The 27701-nt window shown below is 39.6% G+C and overlaps 1 protein-coding gene across 1 annotated transcript; it reads right to left on the reverse strand.

Moving 5' to 3' along the window:
- Nucleotides 1-142: 142 nt before the first annotated feature.
- fmn2a (formin 2a) lies at nt 143-27674 on the reverse strand. The gene is made up of 17 exons (XM_077730248.1): nt 25894-27674; nt 23873-24021; nt 21518-21643; nt 20102-20799; nt 19802-19943; nt 18113-18200; nt 15117-15178; nt 12379-12470; nt 12180-12309; nt 11941-12087; nt 10875-10934; nt 10169-10289; nt 7222-7314; nt 3550-3601; nt 1829-1978; nt 832-913; nt 143-756 (listed from the first exon to the last, which is right to left on the reverse strand). The coding sequence occupies exons 1-17, from the start codon at nt 27620-27622 to the stop codon at nt 730-732; spliced, it is 3948 nt and encodes a 1315-aa protein (XP_077586374.1). The 5' UTR covers nt 27623-27674; the 3' UTR covers nt 143-729.
- Nucleotides 27675-27701: the final 27 nt, after the last annotated feature.

Below are 27701 nucleotides of genomic sequence, written 5' to 3' on the forward strand. Positions count from 1 at the left end.
TATATATATGCAATCCAATATATACATGCGACCTAATGTGTGCATACGTGGAAAAACTATTAAATCTATTTCCTATAAAATTCTTGCTTTTTTTGCCATATCTCTGACCAACTGGAACAATTAAAAAAAACACCCATAAGTATAAAATGAATGTCCATTATTTTATTTAATAAATAAACCAGTGTATCTTTTTCACGTTCAAAAAGTATCCAATCAAAAATCATCTGATCCTTTCACTTCGTTAGCATTTAAGTGCATGATGGGAATATATGCTAAAGGATAAATGTACCTAATAGTTGATGGATTTAGAACTATAGTCGCATTTCTTAATTTTTAACATACAAATAATGACATTAAAATTCATATTGGACAGCAGTTGTCAAACTTTTTGTGTGTTAAGGCACGTTTGGACGTGTTAAACTGGGTTAATAATTATAAACAAAACATTTAAGTCACGATTAAGTGCAGTAGGCGGAGCTAGAGCTGTGAAAAGCACAAAAAAAATCATATAAAATATGCTTATAATGATACAGTGTTGCTACAAATTTAGTGTGAGTTCTTTGGGCTTTTGCAACAATTTGGCTTAGTTTGTTTTTTTGCAAGAAATAATCTAATAATCCTCCTTTCGAGCTGTTTAAAATTGATTTTTAAAAGAATACGGTAGAGTAAAAAGGCGTCAACGTCTGATTGTACTTGCACAGTTGGCCTCGGTGGTTGTCGTTTTCTGCTTTACATCTTCTGGCCCAGCTTGGCTTTCTATGAAAGGGAAATAAGACATTTTTTTTGTCAATTGGTGTTCGTTATTAGGAGAGGAAAATAAAAAAATCATACTATTCCAGTTGCATGTTTGGGTTTGACGTTGTAGGATGCTTTTTCTTTGGCTTGTTTGAAACACTCTTCTGCCATTTTCAGTCTGAAATACAGTAAATATTAATAAATTCTACAAAGCATTTTTTTAGGCACATTTGGGAATGAAACCACTCTAATGCGGGTTAAAAAAAAAATGCTTATTGCAGCACAATAAGACAAAATTCAACACTCCGCCATTTTAGTAACAGGAAGCCAATCAAAGTCCTGCAAATGAGAGGTCGCAGGGGTCATTGTTTTTCTTTAACTGTCATGTTTTACTATGCCAACAATATTTTTCTTCTTGTTTTTAATGCATTATTCCCATTTTTCTTGTCAGCCTCTATGAAGGAAGGATCTGCGTTAAGCGCTCCTTCCTGCAATGAGTCTATTGCTGAAAGAGCTTTGGAGGGACTCCACAGACTCATGCATTACGGTCAAATATTGGAATTGCTGATAAGAGAGGATAAACAAATATTATTTTACAGCTAAATTAATACTTTCCAATATGAGGGTTTCAATACCACCTTCAATTTTTCGTACAACAAAGCACATTAGACCAGATTCCAATCTTTAAATCGTGTTCCAATCCGACCACCAAGGACACAGAGAGAGTTCCCATTACAGCCCGGGAACAAAAGCCAAAGTTTTAATGCTTTCAGATTTTGTTTGTACCAGCCACTTCCGTACAAGGCAGCTCGACCCGGGGCCGTTCTGAAGATTATTTCGATATCACTGGGCGATCTTTGCCTGGCATAATGGACCAATTTGCTTTCTGTTGGCTAGCATCGCTATCAGTGTGTCCATCGCACCACTGGAAGCAAAGTAGATGCTTACATGCGTTTTTTTAATGGCGGGCTTGACGGAATACATTTGAGTCATTTCCCTTTGGTGGCTTTAAATTAATGGCGATAGTAGGAGATACACCAGAATAAATCTGACCATCAAATATGGCCATCTGGACGATGTTGCTGTAATTTACCGTTCCTTGAGCATCAGTTTGTTCTGCTTCTTCCACTGCTCTTTAAAATCGGTGGAAAACTCGTGCCAAACGCCAAAAACTGCATTGGGAGATGCTTCCTTTTCTCCCGCTTTGGGTTTGACGGAGAAAGACGTGCTCAATTCTGAGAAACTGAAGGAAAGCACAAAAAAATGGAAGCAAAGATCAACAGTCAGACCAAAATATTACAGCATGAGATAAAACAACATGTTACTGATTCCAAAAATTTGGCCATGTCAAGCAAATATGTGGAATCCAGACGCTTTCATGGGAATATGATGCTTTTCAGAAACAAACCGTGGAACTCCAAGAACAAAAAAAAAAGTGAAATAGCATGTAACCCTGCCAAGAAAGGTACAGTATGAAGAAGGCTGGAGCTAAAAGTTGGAGAGGACTTTATTCTGAGCTTAAAAGTTAAGGGGCTCTTTACAAAGTACAGTTTTATTGGGTTACATATATGTGTAGAGATTATATACATATACATAAATATACATATATATGATTCTGATCTTCTGGAAATGATGTGATTGGTCCTAATTTCCAATCCGGAACTATTTAATCATTAGTATTTTAAAATTTGAAAGCCCATAAGCCACATGTGTCAAAGTGGCGGCCTGGGGGCCAAATCTGGACCACCGCATATTTTTTTGTGGCCAGGGAAAGTAAATCATGAGTGCCGACTTTCTGTTTTAGGATCAAATTAAAATGAAGAGTATAGATGTATATTAAATTTCCTGATTTTCGCCCTTTCAAATCAATAATTGCCATTTTTTAATCAATTTTTCCTGTTTTTAGTTAAAAAAAAATCACCTTGTAAAATCTAAAAATATATTTAAAAAAGAGCCAAAATAAACATTGTTTTAAATCTATAAAAAATGTAATATTCAGGGCTTTTAATCCAGTTTTTCAATCTATTTATAAAAAAAATATCTAAAATGATCCGGCCCACATGAAATCAAGATGACCAACCAGAGTCTGACACCCCTGCCCTAAGACAATATTTCAAATATAGACAATATAGACCCTTTTGCGATTAGGAGCCATCAACATTTTGTATATGGTTGCAGATCACATTCAAGTAAAGTATGTTAATATACTTTGTAAGTAACCGCACTGAAATATGCCATAGGAAAGCCTTGAAAGTTAATATGCATGTATTCAGGCATTTAATGGATTGGGAGGGCCGGCGATCTAACAGATTCACCGTTTTTTGGGGCACTTTTTTTGCAGGACACGCGTCAAGGTATTTAAACACCAAAGCCCTTTGCAGTGGATCAATACAGTGGACAGGTTGGGCTTTCTTTGTTTGGAGTGTGCTGCAAAGAACCGCATTCCACGCCAGCCGTAACAGAAGGCTGGAGCCAAGGCTGTCTCCTCACGCTCTGCTTGGATAAACAACGCACGAGGGGGGAATCAAAAGTATGGAGGGGCTCTCCCGTTTGTCTACTGAAGGCCCCCCTGGAACGACGTCCTGCACCTTTCCCCATGACCGAGGCAAGCAGAAGCCCTAAATATTGACAAAGCGGCTAGATTACGTTCCTCTACCGAGACGGCATTTAAGGCTTTGTTGGATTTAGCGGGCCTAGTCTTGCTTTTACTTCCAAACTCACAAATCAGAAACGAGTAGGGCTTTCTGCAACCTGCGAAAATGGAACTAGAGGAATCACCCTATCGAGAAGAGGCCAAGAAGGTCAGGAACTTACGTGGTTTGAGTGTCGGAGAGTAGTTTTTCTTGGGTTTCCAGCTCTGTTTTGGCTGAAAAAGAAGACAAGAGAGATGTTCAATGTTCAAAAAAATATGGTCACTAGATGCCAAAATTGTTGTTTTAGTTGTGTGCTATAATATATACACACATTTTTCAAGTTTAATCTCTTCTGTGATGAAGCCACTTCAAATTAACCTGAATTTAAGTGATTTTTACATTTGAAATGTTGACCTTTCTACACAAGGATCTTCTCAAAACAGGTGAACCATTTCAATATACTGTATTTTCACAACTATAAGGCGCACCACATTATAAGGCGCACTGCATTATAAGGCGCACCCTCAATGAATGACACATTTCAATTTTTTTTCCTTATATAAAGCACACTGGATTGTCGATTTTGGAGAAAATTTAAGACTTTTAAGTGCGCCTTATAGTCATGAAAATACGGTAAGAGTGTAGTGTCTTTACTTAAATAGACTGACAGTTGATGAGCGCATTCTTTAATTTGTGGTTTACAATTGAGGAACCAAATAGCTTGCTTCCATTTCCAAAAACCTGTTTAAACTGGAATATCTACTAAGCCGTAACCCAAATTCTACAATTTGGATGTCAGCGACCACCAATAGTCCGAGATTCGTCAAAAAATAACACACCTCCCGCTACATACATTCATCATAACGATAACTTACATTTTCTAAATGATATTTTAAAAAACTCACTCCAGAAACCTCTCCGGTAGTCAAAATTTCAGAACCCTAATCTCGTCGGCCATCGGGGTCACCGAGAACGGTGGTGAAGTGTAACAACCCGACTCGATGTCAGTTAACCTCTCTTATTTCTGACCCAAAGACTGCCTGTTTTCAAATAGAGAAAAAGTCCAGAGATTGAATTAAACCGTATGTTTTTCCTCGCTGCTGCCGTATAATTGTCAAAAAAAAAAGGAGCCAAACATCTTTGCAGCCTACTCAAAGTCAATAAACGTATGCTAAAGTTGCATTAAACTGTCAATGATCAGACAGTCCTAAAGTCAAGTCTCCTCATGGGTTCTCTTTGCGAGGCAGACATGACAGCAGATAGAACAGATAATCTTTCTTGGCGCAAATATATGTTCAGCTCTTATCCCGGGAATATCTGGTTGCGATGCGTAATTGAAGCCAGAGTGGCCTCTCCAAGTATCCAGAAGAGAAAGAGAGAGCGAGAGAGAGAGAGAGAGAAACCCACCGGGACCGACGCAATTGCCACGCCACTAAATCACCCGTCGGCTGCCAGTTCCATTCCTGCGGGATGACAGCTCGTCAATATATTATGACATATCGGTAAATATTAGTAATGGGCCTTGAAATCCTGAACTTGCTTTGTCCTTTTTTACAAAGTAGAATAAGTTGGGAATGTACTTGAAATGTGAGGGAAAGTTTTCCAGGATCAATTATGTTATGGTGGGATAGTAGTCAAAGTTTTTTTTTTATATAAATGGATTAAAAGAACTGGATTAAAAGCCCTGAATATTCCGTTTTTTATAGATCTAAAACAATGTTTATTTTAATTTTTTAAAAATATATTTTTAGATTTTACAAAAAGATTTTTGACCTAAAAACACAGAAAAATGATTAAAAAATGACAATTATTGATTTAAAAGGGGGAAAATCAGGAAATTTAATATACATATACTCTTCATTTTAATTTGATCCTAAAACAGAAAGTCGGCACTCATCATTGACTCTCCCGGGCCACACAAAATGATGCGGAAGGGCCAGATTTGGCCCCCGGGCCACCACTTTAACACACTTGTAGACTCTACAGTAATCCATGCCTCCAAATTGTGGGAATCTATAATTAGGAACAACTATTTTCTTGACGTTCCAGAGATAAAATAGACTGTAAAACGATACATTTCCTAAAGAAGAATGGTGATAATACTAACGCCAATAATAGTTTAACTTGGTAATAACATGGGGCTCCAAACATGAAAACAAACTTTTTGAGGGAAAAATATTTTTGCGGCAGGAAAAAAAAAGAGAGCCAATCTCATTTTCTCGTAATCTGGGTGTTTATCAGAAACAGATTACCCGACAAGGCCTAAAAGAGCGCGAGCATCAAAGCGCGGCGAAAATGGAGCGAGACCAAATAGCGGATTTCCAACATGTCATCTCCTTCTGCTATTCTGTGGTTCGTTTCATGGTAAAAAAAAAAACAAAAACAAACAAAAGCGGTTTTCAACGACAACGACGACGCCAGAAAGACTTTAACCCCTAGATCTTTTTGCGATTACCAAAAAAAACAACAAAAAAACAAAAATATGCCATTTGGCTCTATTTTTTCTATTTTTGCGTGTTTCTCCACCACCGCCATGGAGGCGGAGCCTTAAAAATTGTGTCTGGAGCCATTGGAATCAAGGAAAAACCTTGTCATGTGAATCAAAGCGGGAGCTCCCATATTTCTCTCAAAAACCCAGAAACAGCACAAGAAAGAGAGAAAGGGAAATAGAGAGAGTACAAGGGGGGAGATGTGGACTAAAGGGAGGGAGGGAGGGAGGGCGCCAGGAGCTTTAATCTGTAGACTGCCTTGAAAAAAAAAACTACAAAAAAATGGACAGCAAGCTTTAAAGCCAAACCACATATGCTCTGTGTTATACTTCCTCATTTGAATACAAAAGCAATCGGTGCCAAGCCTGCGGCATGTTCCTTTCGCTGGATTGGTCACAGTCAGTTAAAATGGAGCTGACGGGAGGCAAATATATTTATTGTTATGTAAAAACATAGGTAAATAATGTTTTGCTGCTGTCGGACACGCATTTTTGGGAGAATAATGGGGAAAATGGGGATTTGGTAATGCATGATTCTTTTGGGGAGCGGTTGTGGTTTTGGGGGGTGTTGGTTGATTTTTGGGATGAAGTTATTGTGTTTTGCATTGGGTAGCGTTTTAGTTATGATTAGGCATATTTTTTCAGAGGAAATTGTATGGCGCGAACTAAGCAATTGACGTAGCAATTAGTTTGTAAAAAAATGTAATTGTCGTCATATTTGATTCCAGATTTCTCTTCAAATCAATTTTTTTGCAGAATGACCCAATCGGATTCCAGATTTTTCCCCAAATCCTCTTTTTCGGAATGAGCCAATCGGATTCCAGATTTCTCCTCAAACCCAAATTTTTCGGAATGACCCAATCAGATGAGGGCTTGTTCCAACAAGAGAATTCAAATAAAACACCGCTGTTATGATTTTTTTCAATGAATAACTGCCTTTAATTGACATCTATATGTATTGCATTGACCAGTGTAGTGTTTAGAGTTTGTATATTCTGTTTGTTTTGGGTCACTTAGAATGACGATGAAGTGGGGGGCAGTTTACGGATTGAAAAAAATAAATACTGAGAATAATCGCATTAAAATCTGCTCTCAGTTTCTGTAGTTTTACTCCAAATTTTCATATCTCTGTGAGATGCAGAGTCATTTGAATTTTAATTGCCGTAAAAGCATGCCAGATGGAAAAGCAATATACTTAAGTTAAATTTAAGGTCGTTGTTGCCTGAAAAACTATTCTAAAACTAGCAAATGTGCATCCCATCCTGATCTTTTGGACATCCCCTTGGGTAAACATCCGATTGTGGAGGTTGATTTGTTTCAGTCTGGTGAACACGACCCGAGTGTGACAAAGTGAGCGTAACGCACCTTTACTGACAAACGCATCCATCTTGTCCTTGAAGGGCTGAAGGCTGTCTTCTGAGGATAGCTTGCATACTTTCTCCGTCTCTCTGGAGCAAGCTGAAAGAAAATGGACAGAAATAATCACCATTTCAAGATATGCAGATGTCACTACTTCTCATCCAATAGGGCAAACGTTGTTTGGGGATTTGACAATGGAGGCAAATACAAAGTTTTTGCCCAGAAATCCATTTGTAAGTGCCTGCGGACATGTCAGTATTTGGAAAGTACTTGTCTGCGCTTCAAGAAAGAGAAATGAGGCATTTCCCAACAGCCTCATTTGTTAGTTCTTGACTTCCTTGTCAAAGCAGAAGCCAAGCTAGCAGCACACATTTCCTCCAGAGTTCTTGATCAATCAATTCAATTGTTTTTCCATGTGTTAGCTTCCTTATGGAAGATCCTACAAGGTGGAGATGTCCGTTTGAACAAATAATTGCCTTACACATAAGAACAGATGTTATTGCTAACAACTAAATTAATTCAAAACTAAAACTGATTAAGACATAAAATGGGATATTTTCCACCTCTGACATCCCAACAATCCTAGCGTCACTTCCAAACTTCATGGTACAAATTGACAGTAAATATTATCCAAATTTAAATCATTCATATCTCTATTTACCTCTATATATCTCTATATATCATTATATATCTCTATATACCTCTATATACCTCTATATACCTCTATATACCTCTATATACCTCTCTATACCTGTATATACCTGTAAATACCTGTATATACCTTTATATACCTGTATATACCTGTATATATCTGTATATATCTGTATATATCTGTATATATCTGTATATATCTGTATATATCTGTATATATCTGTATATATCTGTATATATCTGTATATATCTGTATATATCAGTATATATCTGTATATATCTTTATATATATCTTTATATATATATCTGTATATACGTGTATACAGACCTGTATATCTCTATATATCTCTCTCTATATATATATATATATCTATATATCTGTATATATCTGTATATATCTGTATATACCTGTATATACCTGTATATATCTATATAAATATCTATGTATATATCAATCTATACATATCTATCTACATGCATATATAGATGTTGATGGGGTGCTGGAGCCTATTCTAGCCAACTACGGACATCAAGCTTGGGACAACCTGAATGGGAGGCCAGCCAATCACAGGGCACAATAGCATGTACGTTTTTTGGATGTTGGAGGAAACCAGAATACCCAGAGAAAACCCAGACAAGCATACATTCAAACTCCACACAGTGAGGACCCACCTGGGATTGAACCCTCAACCCAAGAACTGTAAAGCCGACGTACAAACAAAAACACATTTGATAAATACAGTAATATTTGCTTGTTTCCTTTGAATTGCGAACAGGAAACGTGATAATTGAGCTGCATTGAAAGCCAGCTTTGTGAGCCAACTTAGTAAAAAATAGCCAAAGGCCTTGAAAAAGCAATTGATGTACTTATGCTCGATCAGAGATACCTTTTATGAAATATAGATGTACATCGCTTAAAGTCCACAAGCACCACTGTTGGTTTTCAGATGAAAATGACCATGTGTTTTGGGCTAAGCTTGCTATGTCAACCACAAAACTAGCAAAGGCCTGTGGCTTTTCCAATATTTGGAATTTGCGACATGAAACATGCCGCCCCATGATGCAATGTAACGCTTGCTATACTACCACCTCATCAGTAAACCGTGGGAACGGCTTTTCTCGTATTTACTGATGATGTGACAGCTGATGGCAGTCGAAGGATCAATTACCAAAAATTTAGGGCAATATTTTTAACTCAAATTCAGCCAAGTGCCTCAGAATTCAATGGAAATCGAAATATTTGATAGTAAACCAAATAGCACTCAGACTTTGACAGTCAGAAAAGCCACTGTTTTTTTTGTTGAATAGGGTAAAACACACTAGCAAATGTTTGATCCATTTCTAGTCGGGTTTACACTGGGTGAAAATAAAACTAGGACCTACATTACATACGCTGATCTCAGTTTCACGAGATGCTGAACCCATGGGGGTCTCGTCCCGAACTATTCACATCTGTTTCTGCTCGGGTTCTCGACAACAACCAGATGTTATCTGGCAGTCGACACACCTCCGCCAATCCGACCGTAGCGTGCTCGACTTTTGAGAAAATGAGTTTCCGTTACTGCCCAGAAGTCACGTTAAAAGGCCCTGTGCAAAATTTTGTGGCTTCTTACACTACCTCAAAAAAATATGTATTTTCTCACATATAAGCCGCCTTTGCGTATAAGCCGTACCTATAAAATTGCCCTAAATCGTTGAATTTTACACTTTCTCGCGTATAAGACGCCCCTGATTCACAATTTTCACCTCCATATTCATGGTTTTAATAGGGAAAATCTTGCCTATACAAAGACAAATTCAAAAAGGAAGTCATGTGAACAGTACAACTAGGAGGTGTGTCCATAGCGGTCTAGTTTATCATCCCTAGGTAAGATAGTGGCGCCCTGAGGGAGAAATGGCAGGCACAAGTGAGTGAGTGAGTTTTTTCACGTTTTATGCATTATAGAGTTTATTTTTTTCTTGAATTTCATTCATAGACGTCAAAATAAATTTTGTTTAGCGTTTTATCTGTTTATCTTTTGTCTATTTTAAATTAAAGGATTGTATCAGCCAAATTGTCTTGAATTTTCGTGCATTTTCGTATATTTTCGTGCATTTACGTGCATTTTCCTATATTTCCGTGCATTTTCGTATATTTCCGTGCATTTTCGCGCATAACAAGTCTAATTAGTGCGCGTATAAGGCCATACACTTGATTCCGTGATTTTTTTGCGACAAATAAGGCTTATATGCGAGAAAATAAGTTGAGCGGTTAGCAAGTAATACTCGGGCAGTTCAAAAGCAGCTTGGTGGCGGACCTTACCGGTTAAATCTTTCTTCAGCTTGCGCAAATCCTTTTGAAAGTCCTCAAACTTCATCTGGGAGGCCTGGAACAGGTCATGAGGCTCGGGTAGAGGGAAGACGCATGCCTCTCTTCCGGCATTCTAGAGAAGCACAACGCACACATTCAACTCTGCCATTCTCAGAAGGCCTCTCTTGTATACATTACAAACGCCGAGCCAAATGGATACAAATGTCTTCAGTGACCCTTGCGTACTTAAGAACAATTCAACCGAGCCCAAGTAGACGCGTTTGATTGAACAAGGCATTTAAGGCCGTTAAAACGGGGCAAAAAAACATGGCCATCCTCTCCATCACTGTCGCTTCAAGGCCATTACGAGTGCGGCGAGTTTCGAACGTAGGTTGATCTTGGCAGGCGGTACTCGGCGCTGAGTTCATCTCATCTGGTTGAAAACTAATTATTTACACCGGCGTCTCGTTAGATGCCTTGCCAGGGAACGGACGGCCGGTTTGAACGAACCCAGACCGGGAGATGAAGAGCGAAACGCAGACGGGAAAACGTAGATTTTTAGTCCGTCCGAGTATATACCGGAAAGAAAAATAAATAATTCGATAAAGGATAAGTCATTGCATCCTCTGGCCAACGTGAGGAGATGAAAAAAGAAGGATCTGGAAGGATTTCTAAAGGGAATCGGACCCCAACAGAATAAACAGAAAGGAAAACATACCTCATCAAAGTGCCTGAGATAGTAAGCGACGACATAGGACAAAAGACTCTGGGAGTTATCCTGAAAGAGAAGAAAATACTTGGATAAATAAAGCGTAGTAATCCCTTTATTTATTCATCTAATCGTCTGGGTGGAAGGGGGACGCTAGGATGGGTGAGTGGGTCCTCAAAAATAGAAAGTGTAGCCTTAGAAGGAGCGCATCAATCATGTTATTAGGGGAACAATGTAACAACACGCTTGGCTGCCTGTCATAATTCAGAGCGAGATGTTCTTTATGGATGTAGCGCAAAGTATTGTGGCCTTATATGGCAGTGCCAAGGGCAGACTGGGACCAGTGTGATACTGAGAGAGAAGAGTAAAAACCAAAAGCTCTACTTCGAACTTTAAGTTTTGAGATCGGACTCTTATTGCAGGTTTGAGGAGTCGTTGGAGGTCAAGACTTTTCGATGAGTCTTTTCCTTGTTCTTTTTCTATCTGGTGGAACCTGAAAAATGATTGTTTTTGTTCCTTGTTCCAAAATATAAGTATGGAAATTAAGTGGGAATTATTTCAAGGGGTGATTCGCAGGCCGCTTTAACGTCAACTTGTTTTCACGTGGGCCATTTTAGATATAATATTTAGATATTTGTTATAATAAATGGATTAAAAGAACTGGAATAAAAGCCCTGATATTCAGTTTTTTTATAGATCTAAAACAATGTTTATTTTAGATTTTTTTATATATATTTTTAGATTTTACCATATGATTTTTGAACTAAAAACAGAAAAAACGGATTAAAAAAATACAATTATTGATTTAAAAAGGGGGAAAATCAGGGAGTTTAATATACATCTAAACTCTTCATTTGAATTTGATCCTAAAACAGAAAGTCGGCACTCATCATTGACTTTCCCGGGCCACACAAAATGATGCGCCGGGCCAGATTTGGCCCCCTGGCCTCCACTTTGACACAAGTGGGTTAAAGGGTAATGGAAACATTTTTCCATTAAGATTCTTCATGTCATTCCCATGTTCAGTTAAGTCAATTTCAGTCGATAATGATCGACTGATGGTCACAAAACTTACACTGCTCTTGACGTCCTTTAATTTGGGCAGAATATCCAAAGAAAAGCCATCAGCCTGCCCACGGGTTCGATTCCCTCCATTCATGAAGTTCCCAAAAGCCAAAACCAGACCCAGAACCTGTAATACACACTTCCCACTTTGAAGAGACTGACACATGGACACAGACAACAAACTACAAGTCAGAAAAGCCAATGCAAAAACAACAAACAATAAAAGTCAAAGGTCGAGACAGGTTTTACCTTGCATGTCCTTTGAAGGATTTCCATTTTACGGGCGATGGAGGTGATGCATTCGGAGAACGTCGACTGGAAAAGAATACAGAAGACCCTCTCGGAGAAGTTTGGGATGTCGGATAGTTGCAGGAGGAACCTGAAAAAGGGTTTTGACTTTGATTCAGTGAGATGACAAAGTGAGAAATATGGCCTTTTGTGGTTTTACTGTTCAGGCTTGTCCAGTGGCTTTGGATCCGCTTTGTCCTGCGCTGACTTCACGTGTTTGGTGATGCTCTCCATTTCATCATTCTGGGCTCTCTGATCAATGGAAGAGGATTTTTGTTAGGATTAATGGTGAACGGAACTCTACTTTCATAGTAAGTGAATGACAATGTGCTTTTATTCAAAGTGAAGGCCCGGGGGCCAAATCTGGCCAGCTGAATCATTTTGCGTGGCCCGGGAAAGTAAATCATAAGCGCCGACTTTCTTTTTTAGGATGAAATTAAAATGAAGAGTATAGATGTATATTAAATTACCAGATTTTCCCCCTTTTAAATCAATCATTGTCATTTTTAAATCAATTTTTTTCTGTGTTTTTAGTTCAAAAATCATTTTGTAAAATCTAAAAATATATTTAAAAAGCTAAAATAAACAGTTTTAGATCTATAAAAACTGAATATGCAGGCCCTTTAATCCAGTTCTTTTAATCCATTTATAAAAAAAAAAAATCGAAATATTATATCTAAAATTAGTATAACACCCTTGTTCTACATCATTCACTTACTGGATCATCTTCCTTAAGTATAGTTACAATGCAGGGCGGGGAATTAAACACACAACCTCTGGGTTGAGGGTCTCTAACTCTCACTCAAAAGACGCAAGTGTTCTTATCACATCAGTTTCACATTTTTACCACAACAGTTGTTGTCATTCACAATAAAAACCAACAAACTTAAAATCTACCAATAGCCCAGTTGTCCCTGTACTACCCTCCACCAAGACCACCTTCACCCTTGGGGGGTCCAGCCTAGACACAAATCCCAGGTGGACATCAAACAAGAGTGAAACGTGGCGAGGGGGTCCGATTAGTATTCCACACATAACCGCCTTCTTTGAGCCATGGCGAGATCCCGTGCGTCCTAATCTCGAGACGTTTTCAAGTGTAAATACATTTAACCCAAAGCAGATCCTTTTCAAAGGGTGTTTGGCATAATTGGGGACAAGTAGGCATTAGCGTGTTAGCGTGTGATCCCTGAATTGCCAGGGCATGTTGCAACGCTTGTTAGCATGGGAAATGCAACCCTGAGTGGAATAATATCAAAAGGGAATTGGGACTATATTCCGTGTTGCCAGATTTGGAGCAGCCAAATGGTTTTCATTATCCGCTTCTCTAGTTCTGGGCAAAGCGAAACCACGATGGCTAATTCTTTCATTTATGTCATTCCCGTTTCCTCTTTATGAGAGTCTCGGTGCACTGAAGTGTAAAGAATACTTTCCCAATGAGCGAGGATATAATGTCATAAACATAAAGAGCACTATGGATCGTTAAAAGATCGTACGGGAGGGACTGCGGTGGTGACTGACCTGCGTGACATTTTGCTACCGTCAGCAGTCTGAGCTTCAGACAGCCAGTCTGGGCCCAGATTACGGCTGGCTATATTGCAAAGGAGGGTGCCGTGTCTTTTTAATGGCTTATTGTTCAAAGCGCAGGAGTGAGTATAATCCACGCCATTGCAGACCGACCGGGAGACTCGCCGTGCTCGGTTTTAGAAAGTGAGGGAGAAAACGGGTTTCTCCAGTGAGGGCGGAACCTTTCGAAGCCCCCTCGCATTCCTCCAGACGAGCTGACTGTGCTGCCAACTGTGGTTTAGGGGTCTGGAGACCCACAGACAGGATGGAGTCTCGCAATACAAAAGGGAAACAATTTGGCTCGTACGCTCAATAACCCAGCCTCAGGCGGAGAAGTGGTTGTGGGGGGGGGGGGGGGGGGGGAGAAGGGGTTGAAGGGGGGCTCCCGACAGCCATTTGGAGGTTTGCGGACACGGGTCTATGGGTCGGTCCTCCATGGACACTTGGCTCGGGCCAATGGTCCTCGCACGTTTGGTCACCGGTCAATTGGTCACCGGTCAATTGGTCACCAGTCAAATGGTGACAGATAGTTTACTGTTGAAACCAGCGCTCAAAATTATATTCATGAGAGAGTTTAATATCTAAGAGAGAGAATTTAATATCTAAGTACTGTTTAATATCCAAGTACTGTTAAATATCTAAGTACTGTTTAATATCCAAGTGCTGTTTAATATCCAAGTGCTGTTTAATATCCAAGTGCTGTTTAATATCCAAGTGCTGTTTAATATCTAAGTACTGTTTAATATCTAAGTACTGTTTAATATCCAACTACTGTTTAATATCCAACTACTGTTTAATATCCAACTACTGTTTAATATCCAACTACTGTTTAATATCCAACTACTGTTTAATATCCAACTACTGTTTAATATCCAAGTACTGTTTAATATCCAAGTGCTGTTTAATATCCAAGTGCTGTTTAATATCCAAGTGCTGTTTAATATCCAAGTACTGTTTAATATCTAAGTATGTCCGGCGTTTTGAATCATATTAACTGAATCATATTTTGTCTTTAAATCTTCTAGTAAGTAGCAAGTTGTTTATTTACAAAGGCGGTGTGAAATGTGCAAGCACATCGTTCAGTTTGCCGCAAACGACCATTTCAAAATAAAAGCTAAATGGAAAGGAAAGAAAAAAATGCTTAGCCTTGTATTTGCGCGGTACCATTTGTGTATTTATGTATTTTTGCCCCGGCGGGAAAGTGCGGAAATGTTTACGGCTTGAGATTGATGACACGAGGCGCCGTCTGAACGAGAGAGCCCTTTTCCCTTCAAGATAAAAACAACATGCAACCATTTTTACAGCATAAAAGTCCCTGATCCGTTTCATACTCACATTCTCATAAAGCGCTTGTAGCGTCTCCAGATCCACGACGGTGTTGTCCATGTTGAGGACGGCTAAAAAGGAGGAAAATACAGATGTTAACATCAGTAAAAAACATCACTTTTTCGCCAACAATGAACTGCAAAAACGGCCAAGTTAACTTCTTAAATCATAACAAAAACTCAAATTTAAATGAAAAACTAATCCCAACTGTCTGAACTTGAGACTGCATTTGTCTTTAAATATTTGTCATGTTGCCACAAGAGAGCAGTGTAACCTCCCAGATGAATACAACAAAGTATGACACTTTAAAAACAAACAATCGCAAAGTCACTCTCATTAAACAAATTAACAATTGAATTCGACGGTTTATCTCTCTCCTCAAAGTTATCGATTAATGGTTTCTTCACCAAACCCAACGAAATTACAGACGAAAACTTGGTTTTACGATAATTTACTTACTTGCATCACATTAGCCACATTCTCGCGTATCAAAGATGTATTTAGTTGTACAATTTTACACTCCAAATTCATATACAAGCAATAAAAAGTCAATTTCTCATAATGTGCCTCCTTTATGGAAGCCTAGAGATTCGGTGCGGTTCAGGAAAAACACAAATCGCATTCCGCCTGTAAATACAAGGCCACTGTCATATTCATCGGCTCTCGCCACGATAACTCTCAGACGAGGCCGCAGAAATGTGTCAGTGCACCACTGGCGTATGTTTGAACTCACATGTTTGAATTCCTGCCGTCGCCTTTTTGTCTCGGTACGACGGCCCGCCAGCATTAATCCTTTGAAAGTAAATGTTTAAAGACAAACGCAGTCTCAAGCTTCGCGCTGTTGAGGCCATGAATCGGCTAACCCAGGGGTGGGCAAACTTTTGGGCCCGGGGGCCATATTGACTTTAAAAATTTGACAGATGGGCGGGGTCAGCACAAGATACGATTACATATAAAAAAGTGCATCCGTTAACAGTACATATGAAACATAAAGCGAACAAAAGGAGTAAAGTATTAACATACTCATCACTCATCATTAAAGTCAAAAGTATAAAGTACAAAGTCAAAAGGAATGTATTAAGAAATAATAAAATGTCATTTCTTTGTCATCTGCTTAACAGTCAGAGAAATCATAGTTCTTCGCATCACATACAAAAAAACAAGTCTGTCGTCGCCACAAAGTAAATAAACCGTTTGCTTTTCATTCCAATTGAATGACAGTCTGGTAGCCTGTTTTCAATGAAGCCACATTTGAAATGATGAAAACGATTGCGACATTGTTTGATTGCCGCATTGAAATATGAAATATGACACATCGAACAACATCAAGCCGGCGAACAACGAGACAAAGACAAAACGTCAGCCATGTGGCGACTGGTCACCAACAACAATGGCGACATACGCTTCTTTAGAGATGGTGAAACAATGACAACCGGCGCCTTCCTTGTCATCGGGAAATAAAATTCCGTGATTCACAGCTATTCAAATGACAATTAAACATGTGAATCTATCAAAAACAATTCTGCAAGAACCTCAGAGAAACTACACTTGGAAAAGTTTACTGTTAAATATGCAGATGGCACTTTAAATTACAAAAATATCCCATCACAAAGCTCCTCCTACACTGCTAAAAAAATTACAATGTATCAACAATGGCTGGCTCTATAGGTGACTGTGTAATTCCCTTCAAAAAAAACTACTAAATTATCCAAAGTACCTTCTCTCTTTCAGCCTCACATAACTAGAACTCAATATCAATTTACTTTAGTTTAACCAACTTGTTCTTTCACTATCTTTTCTTTCAAACTCTTGATGACTTTACCAATCAGCGCTAATGGCGTGCTATGCTAAAAGTTGTCCTAACATCCGAGATAAACGGCAGTGCTGACAAACATGGCCCTCACCATGACCTGTGATGGATACTCTCCCGTTTAAACCAAAATTTAGCAAGCCAAAACACCTCACAATGTTTTTATAGCAAAACAATACACTTTATTGCGAATGACGTCCAAGAAAACGTACATGTTTATGCCTTATATTTCCAATGGAGATGAATTCTAACAAATACTTGGCCGTGAAAACCAGAGCGAATGTTTAGACACGCGGATGAATGACGACGGGGTATCCGGAGCCGGAATAAAACAGAAAGACGGGACGTTCCCGTTATTATTCCCGAATGACATCACTTTGACAAAAGACGGCTAACAACGTGGTGACAAGTTAGAGATTCGGAGTCATGGAGTTTGTTAAAAGTGCAAAATGGAGGCTTGGGGTGGCTCATTTTGGGATTTCTGGGCAAGTACTTAGAAATATTGCCTTCCAGCTTTTAGGTTTGGGGTTCCAAAACCTTACTATGAGATTTTAATCACACTAAAATAAGACAAATGTGCCCGCGAGAGTCGACTTGGTTTAAAAAGTAATATTTTCAAGGTCTTGGACTCTAAAATCGCAGTGATGACTCATTTCTGGTTACTTTTGGATTGGTTTTTGAGTAGAAAATGACAAAAAAGTCTGAACAAAGCATGTAAATCTTTGCCTTAATCGTTGTTGAGTCATTGTACTGAAATGCCTTTTCCCCTAAATTTGCTCGGATGCAATACTTTAACGTTCTTACACTTTATGCATGATTGAGAAAGTACGTCCTAGGACCTAGGAGGACAATATGTCCCTTTTTTCATTTTGTCATAGAACTATTTCACAATTGAAAACCATGGAGGAAAAAAAAGTGAAACCTTGGATAAGAAGACATGAAATGCGTGCCTGTTTTATGCATAAAAACATAGTAATTAAATATATTGAGAAAATTCAGTAGTCTGAAATTTTGTCCAGACATATTTAGGTTTATATGTCTATAAGTTTGTTGAAACTATTTGTTCATAGAAATATTTTATCCTGGTATAGATAAAAAATACAATTTTCCAAAGACCAAGGTTGAATTTTTTTTCAAAAATAGCCGATTTAGAATTATCTCAAAATAAGTTTTATAAGGTGTAAACATGACTCACCATTTTGGATGTCCTTCATGTCAAGATGGATGCTGGACATAAGAATCCCGACAGCCTGAGAACGCTTGTTGCTCAAAAGTTTCACCACCTAACACACCCAAAAACAAATAAAAAACAATGACATAAGTGTACGTAAAGATGAAGACCAGAAAATGAATAATTGACATGTCACAAAAGCCTAGTATGCACTTATATTCAAGCAATCATACTTGCCATCTGCTTAAATAACAAAAATAATTGAGATCTTTTGATACTGGACGCCATCCGGAAGCAAATCCATTAAAAAAAAACAAAATTCAACCCGCAACAGATGTCCAAGTCTCACTTGAAAATTAAAAGTTTTTGGAAGACATTCACGTCGGTTTGGAAATCAAGCACTCCAATCATTTTCATTCCTGAAAACCACATTTCCTCTTTGCGGACTGTCAAAAGATTCCTTACCGAGTCGGAAAAGCACCTTCCTGGAACAATATTTTTGAAAGATTGTCAAGCATAAAACATGTCCAGACTATACGGGCCAAAAAAACTGAAACGAATCAAGAAAACCATGTCGAATTTCTTCAGTATTCTAAATATATTTTGTAATATCCATCGCAGTCAATCAGTTTAATGCTTGAAATCCATTTTACAACCAAAAAAACTGATTCCGATGGTCTATTTAACAAATAAAATGATTTCAAATTAGCCTCTACATTCTTTAATTTTTATTTTAAGGGGTCTTGATAGTTTTGGAAATCCTTGATTTAGCTGTTCAATGCACTAAACCTACAAATCCTGACAAGGAAGTGTTTGAATCGTAGATGAAACAATTGTTTTTATGCTGATTGATGGAGTAGCATAAAGTTCGCTGGCAAAGAGAGACGTTCTGGCTCCGAAAAGCCAATTGCACGGCGAGCACACAATGGGAGGAAGCACTTGACGAAATATGGCTCCCAGGCTCCGACAAAACCTCACTCCCTCCCTCCCTCCCTCCATCCCCCTCAAAGAGGAGTCATCTCCCCGAGGGTTCGTTCTCGCCACACGCGAAATACTGGATGGCTGCCATCGTATGGTTTGGGTGGGCGGGGTTATAATGTGATGGGAGCCAGCGCTCATGCCGCAGAATAACTGCTTTTAAGCATTTCTCAGTGGGAAGAGATAGGAGCTCTGAGGTACACCCGGTCATCAGAATCGAAGGCTGCTCGGACGTTTGGTCGCCAGTCGTTTGGTCGCCGGTCAAATGGTGACTGAGAGTTTGCTGTTGAAACCAGCTCTCAAAATTATATTCATGAGAGAGAGTTTACTATCTAAGTACTGTTTAATATCCAAGTACTGTTTAATATCCAAGTAGTGTTTAATATCTAAGTAGTGTTTAATATCTAAGTAGTGTTTAATATCTAAGTTCTGTTTAACATCCAAGTACAGTTTAATATCCAAGTACTGTTTTTTATCTAAGCACTGTTTAATATCTGAGTACTGTTTAATATCTAAGTACTGTTTAATATCTAAGTACTGTTTAATATCCAAGTACTGTTTAATATCCAAGTACTGTTTAATATCCAAGTACTGTTTAATATCCAAGTACTGTTTAATATCCAAGTACTGTTTAATATCCAAGTACTGTTTAATATCCAAGTACTGTTTAATATCTAAGTACATTTGACCAGCGACCAAACGTCCGAGCACAGAGAATTTTGAAACGATGGTTACCTGCTTGGCTTTGGATTTGCTGATAGTGTCGGAAATGGGCTTTTTCTTTTCTTTAACCGCACTCTTGGAGAAGAGATCCACAAATTCCTCAAAGTCCACCGTCGGTTCTTGAATGCTCTCCCAAACTAAGGCGCCGCTCTGCCTGCAGAAAGACAGAAAATGACATTAAGTGAGAAAATGACGACTAAAACATTTTGATTGATTTGATTTTTTTAAAAACAGCAATGTTTACACCAATTCGTAAATTTTGCGCAAAGTTTAACATCTCCATATCCTGACACCATGCGACTGTATTCTTACTTCTTAGCATGCAGTTGAATCCGTGTCCAGTAGAGGGGCTTCATCGGCTTAGGTGGCTCAATCATGGCTTTGGCGGGGGCGGCTTCCTGGATGTTCTTGGAAAATCCAAGACCTGGTGGCGGGGGCGGTCTGGGCCCACCAAAGCCCGGGGGTGGAGGAGGCGGGGCCATCCCAGGAGGAGGCGGGGGTGGCGGGGGACCGCCCATACCTGGTGGAGGAGGTGGTGGTGGAGGAGGAGGAGCTCCAAAACCAGGTGGAGGTGGTGGTGGTGGTGGTGGTGGTGGAGGTGGACCGGATCCAAATCCAGGTAAAGGTGGAGGTGGGGGAGGTGGACAAGAACCAAGTCCAGGTAATGGTGGTGGTGGAGGAGGTGGACAAGAACCAAGTCCAGGTAAAGGTGGAGGTGGAGGAGGTGGAGGGATTGTCTTATTTTGTTGCTTCTGTTGGCACGTGCATACAAAGCCCCCCTCAGGTTTGGGGAAACCAGTGGTCACATCCAACTTAAGCCCATTTCCGAGAGGAGAGGTCTGAACAAACACCTCCCGGCCCCCTATTTTACAATCGTTTGCCTTATCCGAGGGAAGTTGCTGGGCCTGCAGAACGCTTATCTTTACACGGAGGTCAAGGATGGTCTTCTCCAGCTGTGAAATAAGACCACCTTCGTCCTCGGGGGACGATTTCAACCTGCTGGGCTGAGTCTATAAATATCCAAAGCAAAAGACATGGTCAATATACAAGAAGAAAGATACAAAGATGATTATTTCTCCAAAAGAGGTCAAAAGGTCACAACACAGGTTAATTTTACATTACCGTACCATCCATTTAACTTAGATGTTGCCATATAATACAGAATAACATACAAGGGAGCTTTGTTTTGCTATTTTTTTGTTCCATTCCTTCTATAAAATGACTTTTCTGGACATATATCTATTTCATTTGAAAATTCCCAAATAAAAAACAAGGCGAGTGTAAGCTACATGTAGGTTAACAAAGTCCACAATGTCTAGACTAGTGGCTCCAGCCTGGATGAGTGGGATAGCGAGAGATTTGACCCCCGAGACAGTGAGTCTCGCTGGGCCACAAATAAGATGAGGGGCCAATGGGGGTGGGGGGCCTTTGCTACCACACATTTGCAAGTTGCGGTTACATAGTTGAATCTTAAAGGGAATGTTCAGCTATCCGCCCATTTATGAGTGCTTAATATTGTAAAATAAGGCCTATTCCAATGCTTAAGTCAAATTAAACAAGGCTGTCCTCTGGTGGTAGCTTAGGGAAGATATTTTTTACTGATGGTGGAGAATTTACATGTATTTATTTCTATGTACACTTACAGGGGCAGTCAGGGACTTAAATTAAATGCATAGTGGTATATTTATAATATTGTAAATTGGTGTAATTGACAAGAAAGTGACCGACCTGAGGGTGAGACGGCATGGCTGACGTGGTCTTGGGAGGGGCTTTGGACGTTCTACCACCGTAAAGCTCCCATAGGTGCGATGAGACTGGTAACCCCACGGTGGTCCAGGTGTACAATTGTTCGCCCTGAATGCAAAGATGTGATAGCAATTGGGTGAAGATTTATCGGTATTCTCATAAATGTACATTTTGTACATTCAGAATATAGATATGGGAATAATTCTGATGAACATGGGTCATTTCTAGACATTGAAATTGCTCCAAATTGTCTTTTTGAGCCTCTATCTAGTTATTTTTTTTATATTTTGGGGTTTCCAATTACAGGTAAACATTTTTTTGATTAGGGTTTTAATTCAAAAATAAAATAAAAACAGCCAAATTTCTATCTACATGGAATATAAGCTTATAAAATAAGTAAAAAGGTAAACATTCAGTTAATATTTGTTTTATTTCAAGCTTTTATACTTGAAAACGATCATTAAAAATGGATTTTTAGATGGAAATTGAAATAAATTAATTTTTAAATGAAGTAAAAAGCAAGAAAAAGCAAAGTAGTCTCTATAAGTATTAGAATTTTCCCAGTCCTTCCTTTAAAAAGGCGATTAACTTTCTCCAAAACATATCCAGTTCGGGGTCACAAGGAAAAGTGAAGACTTTCCCAGCTGACTTTGGCGATTAAGAGGCTCAGCACAGGCAATCCGAAGGCTGTCAAAGCCATTTTGCCCACAGCCAACAAGCGTAATTATGATTTCTCTCCAAGGGCCGCTACAAAAATGTTACATAGAAATTCACCCCATTGACTTGAATAGCTTTTTAGGAGAAAAATAGCATTTTAAGAGTATTTACTTTAGAAGAAACTCTACTCTTAGCCCACTAATTCAGTCTCCTCTAGCCATTTTATTCCATACATTATTTAAAAAGATGGGCAGCACAGTGTTTTCTGTGTTTAGGTCCATCTGGCTCGCAGTTTTAAGACCGCAGGTTCAATTCCCAATACATGTGTGGCATTTACATGTTCATGTCGTCCCTGTGTGGGTTTTCTTCAGACTGGGATAGGCTCCAGCACCCCTGGGAACCCTTAGCAGTAGAGAAAATTGAAAAAAAATGAAAATATAAGAACATTTTTACCATTGAAAGGCTTAAAAAAAAGGATTTGTCTGTAAAATCTATCAAAAATCATGAGTGAATGAATAAAACTAACGAAAAATGGGTTTGACACAATGTGTGTATATAAAAGAGAGAGAAAAAAAATGAATGATTATATTCTGCCTTGGGTTATTTGTGTAAAAACTGACTAATTGAATAATGAAGGGCCGTGCTTGGCCAAACCTCAGACTGCCATTTTTGATGATTATTTTGCTTGAGAAGAGAAAGCATGCATGCTGGCTGAGTTGAGCAGGATGAAAAGCACGTGGAATGGTTACATAACACGGTCAGCAGATGGTCCACGCGAGCATCGCTAGAGTGGGTGATGGAGACTTTTTCCTTTTTTTCTCTTTTTTAATCCGGTCATGCGCGGAAAGGACGTGTTTTTGTGCAAAAAAATATTCTTCTTTTAACAAGAATGCATGCATGAAAGAGATGACTAAGTGCCTGCAACCATTTTATAAGCATAAAATAAATTATACTTAATGCTATATACCCAGAACATTGCAAAAAATAAGATAATGATATTTTCTATAATATTTAGAAAAGGGCAGGGTTGATGGAAAATGCAACATTTTGATCAAATACTCATTTTTTTTTTCAGATCATTGCATTTACGGCATTAACGCCACCGAGAATATATTTTTTTCTTTATATTTGCCTAGCAACAGACTAAAAAACAGTGTACACTGTTCAGACAAGTGATTAAAAGTACTTTAGTATCATAAAATAAGAAATACTGCTATTGCACTTTAGTAGATTTGGTGTATTGGAGTTTACATTAGAATACTACTTTATTTTTTCTAGTTCAGAACTCTCTATTTTGCATAAAATGGTAAATTCTGATCATGACATAGTTTAAAAAAATTACAATAGTCTAAGGAAGGAGTTTTAATAAACTGCAGTTGATATATTGTCTTATTTAAAGACGATTTATAGTGAAAAAAAACTAAACTAAACTATTATTTCTACCGGGATTCGTGTATATTGCTTCAGTTTTTTGGTAAATTTTTTTTACACGTTATACTCGAATAAATATGGCAACTAAAACCATATTAAAAGATAATTATTTGACATAATAAGCTTTAAGAAGGATTTTTTTTAAAAAACTTAATTCATCTGTGTCCTGAAAATAGCCACAAGAGATTTCTGCTGTACTCCAACACCCCCAGCGAACCTCACAAGGATAAATGCGGCTTGTGTACTTACATTAAAAACATTGCCACGGCGATCCCCGCCATTGTCGCTGAAGGGGTGCAGCAAACCTTGCGTCAACATCCGCTGGCACATCTGCTGGGCCTCCTCCTCGGATGAGCTTTGGTCCTGGTTCATACACAGCTTCTCCACCAATGTACGCCCTGAAAAAACACATACCTTCATTAGTCACATCACACATGGCAAAGAAACTCCGAAAACTGGAACATGTGTTACATTTCACACTTGAAAATAGATGGCAGGATTTCGCAAATTTGTGTCAGGGGATGTGAAGATGTTAATGACGAAAGTTATGTTTGGAAAGTGTTGTTTTTAGAGGTTAGCTATTCAATTAGAAGGAATAAAATGCATACTGTCAATTTGTTATTATACAGGATTCAACTTTAATAGGGGTGTATAGACATTTTTCTTTATTTTATGGCAATAATTCATATTTTTTTTAATCTGATGACTGATTTTGGGCTCATCCATTGATTAATACCAAATTTTACACCACTTGGCCAAGCGGGAATCGAACCCAAGCCACCAAAACCAGCCCATTGTGTGTTAAAAGAAACACTTGACATTTTTATTTATTGTATACCTAGAATACATTTTTTTTTTGTATTTGCTGACAGATTTTGGGCTCATCCATTGATAAATGTCAGATTTTACACCACTCGCCCAAGCGGGATTCGAACCTTTCTGTGATAAAGACTTTTCCCTAAATTTTATAGTAATTGTTTTGGTTTTGTAAAGGTTTTGAAATAGCATACAAATGTGGAATTTAATCATCATAATGTTCAGATGCATTGATTGCACACTTTACGAGTCAAAACAACACATTTTTCATAAAAAAAACTAGATGTTAAATCCCATTTTACAGGGAAAAAAGGTGAAAAAAATGCAACAAAAAAATTACAAAAACCTTCAGAATGATGCAGAATTCTGTAAAAAATAATCTAAATAAAATTCAGTGACCTCTGACAAAATGAGTCAATTATTCCAATTGAAATTGACACTCCATATAAACATTTAACTAAAATATGAGTTGAGTAAAATAAGACTAAAAATTGTCAGTTATGAGTCTTTACGCCCTCTTAAATGTCCCCAGGGCTGCATGTGACCTGGAAATCTCGCCAAATTTCAATTCAAGAGCGAATAAAATAGTGAACCAGCCCACACACACTTCTCGGACTTCCCTAAATCGAGTAGAAAAACCCCAAATGGCATTAAAGCAAATGTTTGATATGATAATTGTCCTCTTTGTTAGGTGCCATGTGATGAAATAAGAAATGACGTCACGTGGTGACTCATGGTTTTCACGCAGGAAAACTGTCACTTTGCTTTAACGTCACCCCCGTGTGGTGCATTATGGGTGATAGTGGACAGCGGCTGACCTCATCTAATATGTGGCACGGAGAAAACAAGGTGGCATTGTTTTAAATGACAGACATTATGATGATGCACTAAGTAGAAAAAGGCTAGTGTTTCACTTGGCCTTGCAATTGTCTTCGCAGAATGGGATTTTTGGGGGATCTCATTTTTATGTTTGTGGAAATTTAATGTCGGAAAATATGTATATATTTATACCTTATTTGCTGCCATTGACGGTGTTAGACATCAAATCAAGTGATGTCTAATATGTGTAACTGTCTCTTTAAATCAAAGCAATTTAATATACACAATTCTACCATTGTATAATTCTGGAATGCTAACATTAAAGACACTTATGATCATTGACTAGAATTAAAAAAAGGTTGTTTACATATTTTGCAAAGTATATTTATGACTCAAAATGCAAGAGATATAGTTTCAGGCCTATGAATGTCTGTCATCCAATCAAAAATCCTCTTTTTATCTCAAGATACTTTAACCATCATAGAGGTTGTAGGGATCTTATTTTTGTTTAATTTAACGTCTAACCAGGTGAAACTGAACCACTTATATTGAATTTTTTGGCAGATAATTAGTAAATATGACAAAAACTTCCTTCAAATCCACAAACATAAACAACAAACTTTCTCAGCACTCACCAGAAAAGATATCCAAGTAGGAAGACGTCCGTCTAGAAGATCTCGAGTGGCCATACTGCGCTCTTCTAGATCCCAACGTCCAATACGCGCCAGCTTCTTTCCCCGATTGCCCCAAGTCCGAGAAGACCGACCCATCATCGGCGCACCAGTCCCCTGGTACGCCTAGCGGCCCCGCAATTGAACTAGACCTCTGTTTCCTCACCCTGACGCCATCATTTCCTCCCGAATCTGTTCTCCTGGGAACACATGGGCTAGTGAGCGGAGAACCGATGGGGGAACTGAGCTGCCTGGTGGTGGTCTTCACATAGGAGGGGTGGACGGGGGGGTAGAGTCTGACGGTGGACGGCGAGACGGCAGACGTTGGCCTAACGGGGGTATCGGTTGGGAGGAGGCCGATGGATAGACTGCTTTTCTTTCTTAGACACGGGAGGTTCAGGTCTAGGTCTCGGTCCGGCCCCGAGCTATTTTCCTCTCTTCGGGGTGAAGATAAGTCCGCACTACTGGCGCTCTTGGGGGATCCTGAGGGATGAAGGCGGCTGGACGGTGGACCGGAATTCTGGTTCGGGGCCGGGCTCTCTAGGTCCTCTTCAGCGCTTTCGTACGAAGATGGCGTGGTGGTCAAAGTATCCGGGAAACTGAAGGTGCTATTGGTCTTGGGGAAAAGGCTACCACTGCTTCTCTCGGCGTCCGGTGCCGCTGATGATGGTCCACTCTCACTCGGCGATCTAGACGAATCTTTTTTTACGTTGTCCTGACAAGACAAGACGTCCTTTTCCGAGATTAAAGTCTGAGATGTGGTTTTGCCGTCCCGAACCCCCATTGCTCGTTGGATATCCGACAGAAGATCGTCACCCCCAGCCGAGTGGAAGCTATAGATCTCCGCTTCCGAACCGGAACCGGCCGCGAGGAAGGCTTCATCGGCGATGGATGGCCGGCTCAGATCGGCTTCGAAATCCGATAAATCCGCTCCGGGTTTCGACCCGGCTTTCCCTGACCTTTGGTCTTCCGGCGAGTCATCTCTGGACAATCCCTTAGCCTTGGAACTTTTCCTGATCTTCATCCCGGAGAAAACCGAGACCTTAGAATCCGACTTGGATTTCTTCTTTTCATTCTGCTCACCCTTGTTAGCCTTACTTGACTTTTTAGATTTCTTTTCCACCTCATGGCCCTCGCCACCACCGCCATCTTTGCCATTGGCCGCCTTCTTTTGTCTGGCCTCTTGGTTCCCCATGCTACGAAGAAGGCGGACCCCCCTGGCCAGAAGGCCGTGCTGCTGAGGTCGAGATTGGGCTCTCGACCGAGTCTCGCCACCGTCCGATCTGGGCTGCGAGAGGAGGCGGAGTCTATCGCCGGCAGCTTCGGGCTCGAAGCCGCCGACGCTCAATCCGCGGCCGCCGCCCCTTCCGAGCGGGGCTTCTCCGGCGCTCTGATCCTTCCTCTCCTTTGGCCCCTCCCTTTTGTCCCCATCCTCCACCCCCCATTCGGTTCTGTTACATAACGGGCTGCTGTTAGAGCGAAAACGCCGCTGCGCTTTGGCGCGAGGCTGCTCTCGTCCTCCCTCCGAGGGGAGAGGGTAGAGGTGGTCGGGGGGGCCGGGGACGAACGCCGTTTGAGAGTGCGTTTGTCGCCGAAGGGCGTCGCCGTTCTTGCGTTTGTCTTTGAAGTTGCTGGTGAAGAAGGTTTCTTTGAGGAAGGGGACTTGGGTCTCCACGGTCTTGATGGTGTGCATCTTGACCAGAGAGTACAGCTAATTAAAAATGGAGGAAATATCAATTTGAGCTGATCTGTTTGATGGAGAGAAAAAGAAG

Source organism: Stigmatopora nigra, chromosome 12 (assembly GCF_051989575.1).
Source record: "Stigmatopora nigra isolate UIUO_SnigA chromosome 12, RoL_Snig_1.1, whole genome shotgun sequence".
Taxonomy (NCBI): Eukaryota; Metazoa; Chordata; class Actinopteri; order Syngnathiformes; family Syngnathidae; genus Stigmatopora; species Stigmatopora nigra.